Below are 17033 nucleotides of genomic sequence, written 5' to 3'. Positions count from 1 at the left end.
AAAGAGAGGAAAAGACAATGCAAAAATGTATGTATTTGATGATAAAAACTATGTAAAATATATACTTCAAGAGAATATCTATACAGTTTATTAGTTGTATCGGGTGAGGGGTTCTAATTTTATTGCTGTGTCTTCACAGGACATGGTTTGCATGAAATCTATCATTTGATACTTATTGAGGCCTGCACTGGTTTTATTAGGTGGGCAATTTTTTTTTCCATATATGAAGTTTATTGTCAAATTGGTTTCCATACAACACCCAGTGCTCATCCCAAAATGTGCCCTCCTCAGTACCCATCACCCACCCTCCCCTCCCTCCCATCCCCCCATCAACCCTCAGTTTGTTCTCACTTTTTAAGAGTCTCTTATGCTTTGGCTCTCTTCCACTCTAATCTCTCTTTTTTTTTTTTTCCTTCCCCTCCCCCATGGGTTTCTGTTAAGTTTCTCAGGATCCACATAAGAGTGAAACCATATGGTATCTGTCTTTCTCTGTATGGCTTATTTCACTTAGCATCACACTCTCCAGTTCCATCCATGTTGCTACAAAGGGCCATATTTCATTCTTTCTCATTGCCACGTAGTACTCCATTGTGTATATAAACCACAATTTCTTTATCCATTCATCAGTTGATGGACATTTAGGCTCTTTCCACAATTTGGCTATTGTTGAGAGTGCTGCTATAAACATTGGGATACAAGTGCCCCTATGCATCAGTAGTCCTGTATCCCTTGGGTAAATTCCTAGCAGTGCTATTGCTGGGTCATTAGGTAGGTCTATTTTTAATTTTTTGAGGAACCTCTGCACTGTTTTCCAGAGTGGCTGCACCAATTTGCATTCTAGGTGGGCAATTTTTATAAATATTTCTGTGTACTTGAAAAGAACATGCTTTTTCTATTGAGTATAGAGTTATACATAGGATTGTTAAGTCAAGCTTTTAATTGTGTTCAAATATTTTATATTTTTACTAATCTTTAACCTAATGTGTGTGTGTGTGTGTGTGTGTGTGTGTGTGTGTGTGTGTATGATATACAGAGGGTGAATTAACATTATCATTATATATATAATATTAAGAGAGTTAATTAAAATCTCCTACTGTGATTTTGGATTTGCTCTTTCTGTTCCAGTTCTATTGTTTTTTGTTTTCTCTATTTGGGGGCTATGTTATTAGGTACACACAAGCTTAGGACTATTATATTTTGTTGATGAATTGTTCCTTTCATCATCTCTCTTTATCCCTAGTAATTTTTTGGCTTAAACTATATTTTGTCTGATATAAATATAGATATACCATTTTTTGTCAGTATTTTCTTGATAAAACTTTTCCATTTTTTGCTTTCAATCTTTCTGCAATTTTATATTTTAGCTGTGTCTGTTGTGAATAAGATATAGCTGGGTCTTCCAACTGGTGAATTTTGTCCATTTAAACCTATTTGTTTTACAGAGATATTTGGACCATGTTTTTGGTCTTATATTGTGTTCTTTATTTGCACTAATTTTTCCATGTTTTCCTCCTTTCCTTAAGGTGGGAGTTTAAGTTATTGATTTGAGATATTTCTCTTTTTTTAATACAGGCATTAAAAACTGCTAATTTCTCCCCCAAGCTCTGTTTTATTTATTTTTTACATTTTTTATTTTTATTTTATTTATTCTCAAGTCAACATACAGTGTAGTCTTGGAGTAAAATCCAGTGATTCATCACTTACATATAACACCCAGGGCTCATCCCAACCAGTCCTATCCTTAATGCCCATCACCCATTTTCCCCACCCCTGACCCCCATCAACTCTCAGATTATTTTCTTTATTTAAGAGTCTCTTATGGTTTGCCTTACTCTCTGTTTTTATCTTATTTTTCCTTCCTTTCCCCTATGATCATCTGTTAGGTTTCTCAAATTCCACATATGAGTGAAATCATGTGATATCTGTTTTTCTTTGACTGACTTATTTCACTTAGCATAATACCCTCCAGTTCCATCCACACTGTTGCAAATGGCAAGATATCATTCTTTTTCATTGCTTAGTAGTATTCCACTGTGTGTGTGTGTGTGTGTGTGTATACATATATATATATATACATATATATAACATCTTTTTTTTAATGTTTATTATTTTTGAGAGAGAGACAGAGTGTGAGTAGGTGAGGAGCAGAGAGAGAGGGAGGGGACACAAAATCCAAAGCAGGCTCCAGGCTCTAAGCTGTCAGCTCAGAGCCTGACATGGGGCTCGAACTCATGGACGGTGAGATCATGACCTGAGCCAAAGTCAGACACTTAACCAACTGAGCCACCCAGGCACCTCATAGATACCACATCTTCTTAATCCATTCATCAGTTGATGGACATTTGGGCCGAGCTCTGTTTTAAAATTCTGAGATGTTGTGTCTTCATTTTCATTCAGTTCAAAATAGATATGATAAAGGATTTTTGTTCAATATATATAAAGAACTCTTATAACTCAATAATAAGATAATAACCCAGTGAGAAAAATGGGCAAACAATTTAATAAAGATAAGATGTAAGAATGGCTAATAAGCACATGAAAACGTGCTCAACATCATTAATCATTAGGAAATGAAAATTAGAACCATAATGATACCACTTCACATCCGCTAAGGATGGCTATAAGCAAAAAGGCAACAAAGGCTGTAAAGATATGGAGAAATTATCACCAATCATTGCTGGTAGAAATGTTTAACAGTACAGTGACTTTGGAAAAACACTGGCAATTTCTGAAAAAGTTAAATATAAATCATCATGTAACCCAGCCATTCCACTCTTTGCTATAAACCCAAGAGACATAAAGATATATGTCCACACAGACTTGCGTGTGAATGTTCTTAGAAGCATTATTCATAAAAACAAAAAGGGGAAACAATCTAAATGTCCATCAGCTATTGGATGAATCATGAACAATTGGTATATTTCTATAGTAGAATATTATTCAGCAATACAAAGGAAGTACTGTTATATACTGAAAAATGAATGTACCTCAGAAAATTATGTGAAGCTAAAAAAAACCCCTAAACACAAAGACTGTATATTTTATGATTCCATTTATATTAAATGCCCTTAAAAAGCAAATCTATAGAGACAGAAAGCAGATTAGTAGTTTCCTGGGATTGGGAGGGGAAATGGGGATTAACTACAAATGAGTATGAGGGATATTTTGAGGGTGATAGATATGTTCTAAAATTGGATTGTGGTGATGCTTGAACCACTGTGTAAATTTACTATCATTGAATTACACACTTAAAAGGGGTGAATTTCATAGTGTATAAATTATACCTCAATAAAATAGTTTCTAAAATAGACCTCCCCAGTGAACTAGACTAGTTCTGAATTGTTTGGAAATTATTTTATACATTCTGTGCCTAGATGACCAATACTACATTCAAGACATGCTAATGGACAGAAAAAATTAAATGTGGCTTAAAACACTCAAGACGAACCCCGCATTCCTTACTATTCCAGGTCATGGCCATGCCAGAAAGGAAAGGTCCAAGTTCAGTGCTGTGAACCTTTCTGGCTGCCTTCCATGGAGGAGGCTGGAATGACCTTTGTCCTGAGGTGACACTCTTCCTTGTTACTGATTAACCAGCTTTGCAGGAAGGCTACTTCACCAACAACCTGATCTGCCTGGAGAGCAATATCTGGCTGGGCTTAGGTGGGCAGGAAAAATGTCCACTCGCTACCACCAAGCTGCTAGTGATAGCTACTTAGAACTTTTGAAAGAGGCTACCAAGAGAGATCTGAATCTTTCTGATGAAGATGGCATGACTCCCACACTCCTGGCAGCTTACCATGGGAATTTGGAAGCCCTAGAAATAATCTGCAGCAGAGGGTAAGTTCAACCTGATGGTTTCTACTAGAAACAGTGTTTATGGTAGGAGTTTACAGACAGCAGCAAGAGACAGGGAAGTCAGTGAAAATACTTTGTTCTTTATGGATTGTCTAAATAATTGTCTTTTTAGAGAAAAAGAGAAAACTGCCTAGAGATGCTCTTTTCACATTAAGAACTGGTACCATGGGGATGGCTCATCCCTTATGAGCCACACATAGAAAGATCCTGAACTCTAAGGCTTTGTTATCTGCTCAGGGCAGGGGGATGGGGGGGGAGGATATTTTAATTTTGTATCTTTAAAAATCTTTTACATAAGGGCACCTAAGTGGCTCAGTCAGTTAAGCATCTGACTCTTGATGTCAGGTCAGGTCTTGATCTCAGGGTCATGAATTCAAGCCCCACATTGGGCTCCATGCTAGATCTGAAGCCTACTTTAAAACAAACAAACAAACAAACAAACAAACAAACTTTTCCATGAAATTTAAATGGTTGGCTCTTAAAAAGAAATCACTGTTTTACTTGACTTTAAGATGTTAACTTTGATTGGAACAAATGATGCGTTGTTTTTGTTTTTTTATCTATTCCATTAAAATCCACAGCCTTTTATTAATACACAACCCTAATGCAAGCCATGATTCTTAGATGAAATAGTTGGCTTTATAAGGGACCTTCAGCCTATCTTATCTCTCTAGCTGTCAGATATATACACATGCATACACACTTCCCCCAAATTCTAATGCAGGAATTACCTATCTCTTTTCTTCTGCATGTTACCAGAAGGGCTAGGCAGTGTTGGCAACTATAACCCGATGGCAGTAAAGAAAGGAAAAAAGAAAAAATTAATAAAGGAGCTAAGTGAATCAATTTCAATTCAGTAAATATTTACTTTTACATATTTGCAATGTACCAGCCATTTTATTGGCCACTGGGGATGCTCTGGTCAACAAGAGAGACCCATTTCCTCTCCTCATGGTGATCAGATTTGAGAGAGGAAGACAGAAATTAAATCAGTTAAGTCATAGATGATATTGGTTATAAAGGGGGGAAAGAAAGGGCACTACATAAATAACACAGGCATCTATCCCAAACCATAGAGTGAGGATAGGCTTTCTGGATCATTGAAGCTGTAACTTAAAAGGTGAGAAGAAGCTGGCCAGAAGATGGAAGGAAGAATGTTTCCCCCCAAGTGAGAGCACTTTGTATTCTAGGCACTGAAGTTGAGTATGGCTGGATGCAGCTTTAATGGGGAGAGGCCAAGTTATAAGAAACGACCAGATCACAAGAGCCTTGTAAACTCTGGGAGTTGAACTTTATCCTAACGGCATGGGAAGTCATTGTCAGGTTTAAGCAGGGTAGCCACCTGGTAGATTTGTGTTTACAAAACTTGTTCAGGCAACTGTGTAGCAGTCACAGAAGATGTTCAAGGGCTATTTTAATGTTTGAGATGAGAGATGAACTGGACTAGGGCAGTGGCAATGGCAATGGAGAGACAGGGATGGATTGGAGTGGCAGTTTGGGTGTAGGATCAATTACAGTTGACTGGATGTTTTGGTGAGTAGAGGAAGAGGAAGGTAAGACCCCATATTCCACCATTGTGTTAAGTTGCCATGGAGTACATAGGCTGAAAAAAATATCTTGTACAGGTTTTCTTAGGCTCCCATATTGACCACAGCCAATTTTCAGGAACTGTGGGAGATCAATTGCCAGTTATACTTAAGGGAGTTAAAAAGGGAAATAAATTAAAAATTGAATTTAGAAGTTAATCAGTCATTGATCACTGACAGCGGATCATGTGGTAATTATTAATACCCAAACTCTGGCTTTGTTAAAAATTGTGTTCCTTTCTTTTCAAAATTTAAATATGAAAAGCAATAATTACATATGTTCTCCTACACTTGGAAGATGGCTCCAATTATACAAAATTTCATTTTGCCTTCAAAGTGTATGTGAATTTTTTTTGTTTTGTTTCACTTGCTAACCTATCTTCCTCCCTGATTATTCAAGGATACTTATTGCAAAATTTTACATCATATTACAAAGATAAATTTAATAAAGTAAAAATCAAACCAATTTTCACAGTCATTAACATTTGGGCTTATATCCTTCCAGACTTTTTCCTTTGAGAACATGTACATACACATACATTTTTCCCCCTGAAAAAAGGCAGTCATATTATACAAACTGTTCTGACACCTGCTTCTAATTATTTAACAATAGATTATGGATCATTTTTGCTTTCAGTTTTTTATTTGCTCTTTGAAGTAGAAATCTATACCACTGGTTTTTTGTTTTGTTTTGTTTTGTTAATTAGAGAGAGAGAGAGAGAGAATTTGCCTGAATTTAGCCCAGGCAAACACTATAGCATCAATATTGGATTCAGCTAATCAAATGAGGGGAACCAGTTTGTGAACACCTGGGCAGATATGTGTAATGGTTCTATCAAGAAGTATGAAAGACACCAAGGACTAAAAGACAGAGATTGGATTTAGAAGAGTGAGGAGAGGGGCAGATGGAGAGGGAGAGAAAGAGACAGAGAGAGAGAGAGAGAGAGAGAGAGAGAGAGAGAATATCTAAAGCAGGCTCAGCACAGAGCCTGATGTGGGGCTTGATCCCATGATCCTGGGATCATGAACTGAGCTGAAATCAAGAGTTGGACAGTCAGCTAACTGTGCCACCCAGGCATCCCATGCCACTGTTTTTTAAAATTTTTTTTTAATGTTTTTATTTATTTTTGAGACAGAGACAGAGCATGAGCAGGGGAGGGGCAGAGAGGGGGGGAGACACAGAATCTGAAGCAGGGTCCAGGCTCTGAGCCATCAGCACAGAGCCCAACATGCAGCTCGAACACACGGAGTGTGAGATCATGACCTGAACCGAAGTCGGACCCTCAACCGACTGAGCCACCCAGGCGCCCCAGCATGTCACTGGTTTTTAATGACTATATGGTATTCTGTTTTTACGGTTTCATCATAATTTATTTAATCAGTTGCTTGTTCATAACACTTAAATTTGAATCCAGTCTTTCAACTGTTATTAACAAGTTAGGATGAACACCCTTGCTTACTCATCTTTACACAAGGGTCTAATATTTCCTTAGGATAAATTCTTAAAGGCAGAGTTATTGATTCAAGAGGATACTATGTTTTAAAAGCTTTTGGCACATAATGTGCCAGGAAATTTGAACTACTTTATGATTCCTCCAGCATTGTTCATTTTCCCATACTCCTGCCAAAACTGAGTATTACTGTTCTTTTTAATCCTTGCCTATCTGATGGGCAAGAAAATGGTAGTACATTGTTTTCATTTATATTTCTTTGATTATTAGTAAGTCCAAATATTCCTTCTTATGTAGAAAAACATTTTTGAAATACTGATTTTTTTTTTTTCTGAGAACAGCTTCACAAAAAACAAATTAACTTCAAAAGAGAAAAAATGATGTGGACCAGATGCTCAGAGTAAGTTAATATAAGCAAGTTGCCCATTTAGTGACTATAATACCAATCCAGTTTTAAAAATTACTGCCCAAATGCACTGACCTACAAAAAAGCAAGAGCAAAATGGGGATTATTTTAAAATCTCTTCAGTGAGTTTCTCTTTTGGAAAAAAGAAATAGGAAAAGAAACCAACCCAAGACTGAATTTAGCCTAGGCAAACACTATAGCATCAATATTGAATTCAGATAATCAAACGAGGGGGACCAGTTTGTGAATATCTGGGCAGGTATGTGTAATGATTCTATCAAGAAGTATGAAAGACACCAAAGACTGAAAGACAAAGATTGAATTTAGAAGTACTCCATGAGGGTCGCCTGGGTGGCTCAGTCAGTTGGGCGTCTGGCGTCGGCTCAGGTCATGATCTCACAGTTCACGAGTTCGAGCCCTGTGTCAGGCTCTGTGCTGATGGCACAGAGCCTGGAGCCTGCTTTGGATTCTGTGTCTCCCTCTCTCTCTGCCCCTGTCCTGCTCATGCTCTGTCTCTCTCTCTCAGAAATAAATAAACATTAAAAAAATATAAGGTCTCCATGAAATTTGTCATTAGGAAATATTTTAAGTTATACACAAATTTGGAAAGTTGCTTTATTTAAAAAAATTTTTTAAAGTTTTTATTTATTTTTGAGAGACAAAGCATGAAGAGGAGAGGGAGACACAGAATCTGAAGCAGGCTCCAGCTCCAAGCTGTCAGCACAGAGCCTGTCGCGAGTCTTCAACTCACAAATTGCGAGATCATGACCTGAGCTGAAGTTGGTTGCTTAACCAACTGAGCCACCCTGGTGCCCCAGAAAGTTGCCTTTAATTTTTTTTTAATGTTTATTTTATTTTATTTTTGAGAAAGAGAGAGAGACGGAGAGGGAGCTGGGGGAAGGGCAGAAAAAGAGGGAGACACAGAATTTAAAGTAGACTCCAGGCTCTGAGCTGTAGCACAGAACCTGATGCGGGGCTCGAACTCAAGAACTGTGGGATCATGGCCTGAGCCGAAATTAAGAGTCAGATGCTTTAAAAAAAAATTTTTTTTTTAATATTTATTTATTTGAGAGAGACAGAGTGTGAACAGGTGGGGGGCAGAGAGAGGGAGACACAGAATCTGAAGCAGGCTCCAGGCTCCAAGCTGTCAGCACAGAGCCCTACTTGGGGCTCGAACTCACAAACTGTGAGATCATGAAGAGTCAGATGCTTAACCAACTCAGCCACCCAGGCACCCAAGAAAGTTGCTTTTAAATAGAATTTTTTAAGTGGAAATAACTTAAATACACTCGGGAAACTTTTAAATCATCTTACTGACAGTTTCATCTATAAATTTGGAATTTTGCATTTGAAATTTTCTTAGAACAAGACACAGATTTGGGGTCATCTCAAGGTTTTCTTGATGTTCTTCCTTCCATCTTGAAAGGATCATTTAAGTTCCTTTAAGTTCCAAAGCATGTAGATTTAACCTAAACTCCTTAAGACCCTGAACATCCCCACCATAGCTCACTCCTCTCAATAATTTCTTTTTTAACTTATACAACCCAATAGTTTCAAGCAAATTTAACCAGTATGTTTTTGTTTATGTTTATAGTACCATCTTGGATGTTTTTACAATCCCTCTTTGATGTCTAGAGTACTTAAGGAGTCTTTTGAATATGGTGCTTGGTTAAAATAAATAAAATGTAAAACTACATCTTTGGGGGTGAGGCACTGTGCCCCCCTAAGATACACAACTGCACTAAGACTGAAAGAGGTTTTCTTTGATCTAAAACAATTAAATCAGGCATACTGAGCAGACCTCTTGGAAGTAGCAGCCCGACAGAATGGTCTTATTTAATATTTGCTTTCCTTAGATTAAATTTCATTTTCTTACTTTCCTCTTTGCACTGATTTCCCTTGCCCCATCTCCATGCACTCTGGTCAACCGAAATATACTCCTGGTTCCTCAGATATGCCATGTTTAACATCACCCATATGTGCATCTGTTCATGCTGTTCTCTGCTCAGAAGGAGGTTACCAACTGCCAGAGTATGGGCTGGATCCAGTCCAAAACTCTGTTTTATTTGGATTTCACTGTATTTTTCTTTTAAATTGGAGCCAACGTTTGAAATTCAAAAAATTCCACATGAAATCCTGGATGTCTGGCTTTATGTGGAAAATGGAAGCCCTGGTCAAATTGTGGCTGCTTTTATTCAAGGTGGCAGTCAGCTGCTGCTGAGTGACAGCTATCCTTTCTCATTGAAGTTCACACTCAACTATGACTTTGTTGAAAGAACAAGCTTGGCTCCATTCAGCTGCTTAAATTACCTGCTTGGTTTCTTTAAGTTGAGTCTGAGACTTCTGCTAAGAGATGTGATACAAAGGACAAAAAGACACAGGGTTGGCCCTCTCAGGCATATTATCTCATTAGGGAGATGGGGCATAAATATTGGGCAAATTAAGTACGACTGTAAGTGTTTAAAATGTCGCAAGAGCTAGGGCGCCTGGGTGGCTCAGTCAGTTAAGCATCTGACTCTTGATTTTGGCTCAGGTCATGAGCTCGTGGTCACAAGACGAAGCCTCATGTCGGGCTCCACTCTGAATGCAAAGCCCGTTTAGGATTCTCTCTCTCCCTCTGTCCCTCCCCTGTGCTCTCTCTCTCTCAAAATAAATAAACATTTAACAAAAGTCACAAGAGCTATTATAATGCTGTGGGAAAAATAAATATATGAAATTAGGGATTATGAGTTTAGGGAAAAGGGAAATGATAATAGGCAATGTTTATTGAGTATTCACTATGGACCAAGCACTTTTCTAAGGCTTTATGTTAACTTATTCACATAGCAGCTCCATGAAAATTATTCTCACACTCATTCAGATGAGGACACTGAGTCCTCAGTGAGTTAAGCTTGAGGCCTCATAGCTGGTAAAGTAGAAAAACTTGAGGTCTGTTAACGTAAGACTGTATTGTGCTGGAGACCGTTAGGCCTGGAGGCAAGCCTGATCCAAAGTATGCTGCCTGTGTAACAGGCTTAAATCAGTTAACCATTCTGAACCTTATTTTACCCCTCTGATAATTATCCTGGTCTTTCTTTAAGAAGGAGATGGTGATGGTGGGTGGTGGTGATGGTGTTGAAAGTATAAACCTTCACAACTGAAAAGCCTGAGGAGACCAAGGGTTTCCATGGAGGAGTTACAAATCCGATTCATCAAATTACTGGACATTGGTTAGGCTCCATTAACTAGCGTAGCTCTTCTCAATCTGCAGGGAACTTACATATCACCTTGGGATCTTGTTAAACTTCGGATTCTGATTCAGGAATTCTGGGCTGGAGTCCAAGATTCCGCATCTCCAGCAAACTAGCAGCTGCAGCTGCAGCTGCTACTACTGATCCAGGGACCAAACTTTGAGTAGCAAGCAACAGAGGAAGGGTCACAGGGCATTGATGTGGCAGTTGCAAGTGCATGGATTGTCTCTCCTGTTTCCACATCCTACTCACCAAGAATGTCAAGAGGCCTTCTCGGAACCTGTCTCCTGTCCTTCCATGGGTCCAGACTGGGGAAAGTTTAGAGGGATCCTGGTTTGGGGGTGTAGTCTAGGGTGAGGGAAGAATCCCTCTTAGTACCTGTATTATCAGAGTCCTCATCAATGGCTTGAGCTTGGGGCCAGAGCCATATTAAACAACATGACTGCCAGTAACTCACAATCTCATAGGGGGAGTGGGGTTGTGGCCTGGGGCAAGATTCCAGTAGGCATTAATTCATCCCACAAATCTTTACTGAGCACCTACTGCATGACTGTTTCTATGCTGGCATGGGGTCTCTGGCCTTAATCCCGTATAATAGTACCCCCAATCACACCATAAACCGTTGCAGAACTGATCGCATATATGACACTGTAATTACATGGAAGTAAGTTGGGGAATCAATGGGTATGTTCTACCCTTTGTATGAATAATGGTTATAGTAGATACTGTTTGGTACCTACACAATATCCATTTTCCTCTTCTTTCTTGCTGGTGGGAACCCAGTTCTGTTCAGTTCTTTATTTTCCTACATGTGACTCCAGTGGGGTAACACTGTTAGAGTGGGAATGAGCTCTTACCAGCTCATGAGAGATGATTGCTAAATTTTCAGGAAGTTTCAGTTGCTAAACAGAGTCATTATTAAAAATAAGGTTATTTAACCTATCAGTTAATAAATTATATTTTTCAATACTCAAAACTTATCACTTCCTAATTATTTAGTGCATTTTACTATTAACTATGTTCTTAAGATTTCGCACATTTGCAATATCTACATATATGGTGGGAATAATTTATAACAGTGTGTTACCGTACATCTCTTCCAAACTGTGTCCAGTAATATCACATTAGTAGCTTGAATTTTGCCATGATGGGTGTATGTACAACACAAAAATTGGCACATGCCATAAATCAGAGCTTTGATCTTTTTCTTGGGTAAGCCAGTTGTTAAACATTTACAAGTATGCCACTGGGTAATCTTATCCCTAGCTTCAGGGGAAAATTTTAATTGGCTTAAGTTATAGTAGTTCTATTTCTCTTCCTATAGACATGTGACCCAATTGGGAACAATGAGACATGAAAGTGGCTTTTTTGGGGGGAGGGGGATGTTTCTTGGAAAGCTTTTCTTCTAAAAAGGAAACAAAGGGTAGAGATGGGCTCTCTCTGTTTCTGGCCATGTTGATTTCTCTATGTGTTTAGACTTTCACAAGTTATAACCAATGCCAAGGTAGGGTTAACATGTATTTTGTTCATCTTGTTTTTATTTATTTATTTATTTATTTATTTATTTATTTATTTATTTTGGACCTCATGTTCTAAGAAACAAAAATTATGTGTATTTTTGATATTTTTTCTAGAGGGGACCCTAATAGATGTGACATCTGGGGAAATACTCCCTTGCATTATGCAGCCTCCAATGGTCATACCCACTGTGTTTCATTCCTGGTCAACTTTGGTGCCAACATCTTTGCCCTGGACAACAACTTACAGTCTCCACTGGATGCTGCTGCTAGCAGAGAGCAGAATGAATGTGTCGCTCTCCTGGATAAGGCTGCCACTGCCCAGAACATCATGAGCCCCAAGAAAGTTACCAGGCTGAAGGAGCAGGCTCAGAAGAATGCCAGGAGGCAGATCAAAGAGTGCGAGAGGCTCCAAGAGAAGCACCAACATAAGATGGCTCGCACCTATAGCAAGGAGGAATCTGGGACTCTTTCTTCTTCCAAGGCTACTTTCTCCAGGTCATCCCTTTCAAATGCTTCTGCCTCTGGTACATTTGGGTCAGCAACTAAGGGCATTAAAGACACCTTCAAGATAAAGTTCAAGAAGAACAAAGATACAGAAGAGCTGGTAGGGAAGGAGAGCAGAAGTGGGCAGAGGAATGTGATGGAAGTGTTCAGAGAAGAGGAGGAAGACACATTCTCCCAGGACTTCAAAGAGAAGCTCCAGTTCTCAGCAAAGGAGGACAGAGGTGTGCAGCATGAGTCCATTCTTAACCGTCCGGGTCTAGGCAATATTGTTTTTAGAAGGAACAGAATATTAAGTCCCGAAGACCTCTCAGACAGCAAGAGGGTGTTGGGATTTCAGATGCACAGTGAATTGCTTCAGAGACAAGGAGCAGCAGAGGCTGAGGAAGCTGAGGCTAACAAAGAGGGAGTGGAAAACAGCCATGAAGATGATCTGCCTTGGGATGAGGATGAAGTGGAGTGGGAGGAAGATGTGGTTGATGCTACTCCTCTGGAAGTATTTTTGCAGTCCCACCACCTGGAAGAATTCCTTCCCATTTTCATGAGAGAGCAGATTGATCTAGAAGCTCTGTTACTTTGCTCTGATGAGGACCTTCAGAGTATACAAATGCAGCTTGGTCCCAGGAAGAAAGTTCTTAATGCTATAAATGGAAGGAAGCAGGTGCTACAACAGCCTGGGCAACTGATTGACACCAGCCTCTGATGGACTATTGGGTCCACAGGGTGAACCTGCAGCAATGGGGCAATGCTGTGGCCCACTGGAAACCCTCCAGGCAACACCCTCTGTATGCCCAATGCCAGGCCACTGGGAATAGTTCCTAGGGTTTTGGAAATGCGCTCCTAAGAAAGAGGCCCATACTGTAGTCTGAGAAATATTCTGTACCTGTCCAAAAAAACCACCAATGACCAACTCAAAGAGATCTGGGAATACAAAAATGCAATTTTATCTCCAATTATCTTTTTGATATTTTTGAATATAGAAAGGGTTAAATGAATGACAGACAAAGGAAAATCTCTTTACTTTTCCAACTCTGAACTTAAAAATTATAGTCTCTTGTCACGCAAGCGTGCTGCTTACTTTCTCATCCTTAGAGCCTGGGGATTCCAACTCCAGTTCTGTCCTGAGCTCTACGACTTTGTCTGTTGGAAGAGATTTGAGTTCTTCCATTGACCTGAGGCTTCATGTCCAACTTAAATGTGTTTAACCCTTCAACAGATGTTTACATGTTTATAAGTAATGGAAATGGGTTTATAATATTCCTGCCTGGGAACAGAGGCAGAGCAGCATGTAGGGAGAGTGAAGAAAGAAATAGAATACCGGGTACCTGATGTAATATGAATCGTATCTGCCTAAAATTTGTATGTTGAAGCTTTATGCCTCAACATAACTGTATTTGGAGATCAGACCATTAGAGAGGTGATTAAAGTTAAATGATGTCATAAGGGACATGGATGGATGGTGTCCTTATAAGAAGAGACACTCAGGGTTGCACACACACACACACAGAAGAGGCCACGTGGGGACACAGCAAGAAAACAGTCATCTGCAAGCCAAAGACAGATGCTTCAGGCAAAACCAAACCTTCCAATACTTTGATCTTGCACTTCCAGTCTTCAGAGCTGTAAGAAAATAAATTTCTGTTGTTTAAACCACCCAGTCTGTGGTATTTTGTTATGGCAGTCTTAGCAGACCAAGACTAAGGAGTGGAGAGAAAATAAGGATGCCGAGAAAAAGTCTGGACTGTTTCATGATTTTTCTCAAGGTAAGTGCCTTCTGAAACTTAAAAGAAGGGGGGGAAATCTAGGTCATTTGTAAGGAAAAGTTGATTATAAAAGGAAATTTTACATTTTTATGTGCATGTACATATCTTTTTTTATGTGGTTTAAAAAAAATTTTATTACTTTTTTTTATTTTTGAGAGGCAGAGAGATAGAACATGAGAGGGGGAGGGGCAGAGAAAGAGGGAGACAGAATCCGAAGCAGGCTCCAGGCTTTGAGCCGTCAGCACAGAGGCCAATGCAGGGCTCAAACCCATGATCTGTGAGATCATGACCTGAGCCGAAGTCCGATGCTTAACTGACTGAGCCACCCAAGAGCCCCTATTATGTACATATCTTTTATTTACTCTTGTCTGTCAGCATGGCCACATGTCTGAATATGTGTAAGTTCTACGATATAAACTGGCAGCATTGCAGCTGACATTTTTGAATGGCTGTCCCAATTCAGATTGAAACCCTACTGAATAGCTAAGCTTCCTTGGACTTTTATAGCCAGACTTACATCAAGTGGAATTTACTATTGACTGTGTGTATAATACAGAAATAGCTGTTCATCTTCAGCATGGTTCCTCATGCACATCTGTTTGGGTTATTTCAAGAGGCACCCATGGAGACGATAAGCTTAAGGAGGATACAGATGTGTAAATCTGATGAACAATTGGCTCATTCTTCCTCAATGGATAGATTCAGAAAGATTGTCAGTCATGGAATAAATATGTTGCACTAGGGGATGATCATGTTTACAAATACTGCATTTTGTTGGTCTGGAATAGACCGAAGCTGTATTTGCTTTCAAAAAAAGTGTGCACAAAAGCATTTGGCACATAAAAGAAACCCAGATAAAGTTTGTTGTGTCTGAGCCTGCGTGTATTAGTACTTCATTATTGTAGATGCCAGGATCCTCTCTCCACTTATTCTCCAGAATCTGCCTAATGAGACACTGGTTCCTAGGATATATGAGAAGTATAAGTCACTGGGGTTGGGGGGCGGGAGGAAGTGCTGCTGTTAACAAAAAGGATGAGTTCTAGTAGTACTTTGTACATGACTGTCAGAGGTAAAAGTAGTATAGAAAGCCTGGCGATACATTGTAGCAAATGAGAGACTGTGTGAGGTGGTACAAAGAATTGTGAGCTGGAAACCTGCATTGCTGCCTGGATAGAATATCACCTTATGGACGTGGAAAGATACCTCTTTGGGAGAATGAGAAAAGGCAGGTCAGTGGAAATATTACTGGAACTCTCCGCCTTAAAGGATCTCATTCAAAGTGCTTTGTGGGAGTCCCTCATTTCCAGCTGGAATTCTCCATGCTGGAGAATTCTCCTACTGGAGGGGCAATATTTGGCTCAGAAAATACAGGAAGGAGGATGTTTGTTTGTCCAGTAGAATTGGAAGCTCTCACCATGACCATCCCCTTGGACTTCATGTCAATTTTGCGATGAGAGAAGGGGATATGATTTTGAAGGACATGTGGATTGTAAAATGTCACATGAAAATGCCATCCAAAATTGCTGGATTAAAAAGAAGGGACCAAACCTAATCCCTTTCTGTTATCACGTGAATAATCACAAACCTCTGTGAGGACACAATGGGTTGTCAGAGTTGCATTTTTTTTCAACAGCTGAATTTTATTTTTATTAAGGTAACCCAGCTTGTAGGCTCCATTGGCTCATCTACCATTCTCTGAACATCTCCTGTTGTTCCATTTAAAGGGTAGAGACCATGTCTGCAATTATCACAAAAATTAGATCAAAATATATGAACGAAACAGTGAGAATTACCTTCGGTCTTATATATCAGGGAGCAAAGAAGTTGAATTAAAAGTTTCCCACTACTGAGAACTCTGCTACGCCCACTTCCTTATTGGAGAAGCCAGGTTCTGCCTTACAATGTAAGCTCCTTAGAGACAGGGAGTTTTCTCTGTCCTATGTTCACTGACATATCCCTTGCACCAAATTCTGGTCTGTCATATAGCAGATGGTCAGTATTTATTGTTGCACAACTAGATGGGAGGCCTAGGCTGGAGGCAAGATGCAAATTATGCTGGGCTGTTGATTCCTAGGAGTTTCACTGAATGTAGTGTCTCACATGGCATCTAAGGGTCAGGGTGGGTTATGTGACGTCGAAAGGAGTGACTCTGAAAGGAAAAACTTTCTCCCCATTGCACAAACCATTCTCAATCCATTTTCTGCCTCAAGTGTAACATAGTTGTAGTCATCAGTCACGTTGGACAACTCTCACCTCTTTTGGGGAGACATTTGCTATTGGGGATCTCACTAGGCACCTTTATGCTCTTCTTGTGGGCTCTTGGCCTCTTATGAATTATTTACAGAATCAGTATGTGAATGTTCTCCCAACTTATCATGAAGGATATAGCCTCTCCATCATGCCACATTGCTGTAAAAAAGTCTTATACCATATTATAAAAGGTTATAACTGTTATAAGAATTCTAGATGTTTCAAACTAAATGAAACAAGAGAGGCCTAAGGGAGGAAGCTAGAGTAGTATAAATGCCTTGTCTAGAGACAGACTGGAGGATTATGAGCCTGGATGAGTTTAAATACTCACTGTATTCAGACCTCCATCCCTTAAACTAGATGCTTATCCAGTGCTATCAAACTCCCTAATGCCCTAGGTTCTCTCTCTGTCTCCCTCTCTTTGTAGTCTAACGTAAAAGTCAGTGAGAAATAAAAGAAAGAACATTT

General features: G+C 39.4%; 1 protein-coding gene across 2 annotated transcripts; it reads left to right on the top strand.

Moving 5' to 3' along the window:
• Positions 1-14279, top strand: ANKS4B (ankyrin repeat and sterile alpha motif domain containing 4B). 2 transcript variants are annotated; one of them, XM_007084110.3, is made up of 3 exons: positions 1-200; positions 3471-3840; positions 12166-14279. In XM_007084110.3, exons 2-3 carry the CDS (start codon positions 3677-3679, stop codon positions 13253-13255), a joined length of 1254 nt encoding a protein of 417 aa, XP_007084172.2. In that variant the 5' UTR covers positions 1-200; positions 3471-3676; the 3' UTR covers positions 13256-14279. The 2 variants fall into 2 exon arrangements, with proteins under 2 accessions (XP_007084172.2, XP_042826895.1); XM_042970961.1 differs by lacking the exon at positions 1-200 and having other exon boundaries at positions 3164-3840.
• The last annotated feature ends 2754 nt before the right edge of the window (positions 14280-17033 follow it).

The sequence above is a fragment of the Panthera tigris genome, chromosome E3 (assembly GCF_018350195.1).
Source record: "Panthera tigris isolate Pti1 chromosome E3, P.tigris_Pti1_mat1.1, whole genome shotgun sequence".
Classification (NCBI taxonomy): domain Eukaryota; kingdom Metazoa; phylum Chordata; class Mammalia; order Carnivora; family Felidae; genus Panthera; species Panthera tigris.
The sequence above is the reverse complement of the archived record's forward strand: the minus strand, read 5'-3'. Positions and strand labels throughout refer to the sequence as shown.

Bases quoted from the DNA above. Each gene is read 5' to 3' on its own strand.
- ANKS4B (XM_007084110.3), top strand. From the start codon at position 3,677: ATGTCCACTCGCTACCACCAAGCTGCTAGTGATAGCTACTTAGAACTT. The intron at 3,841-12,165 runs GTAAGTTCAACC...TATTTTTTCTAG, and splicing joins GAAATAATCTGCAGCAGAGG to AGGGGACCCTAATAGATGTG.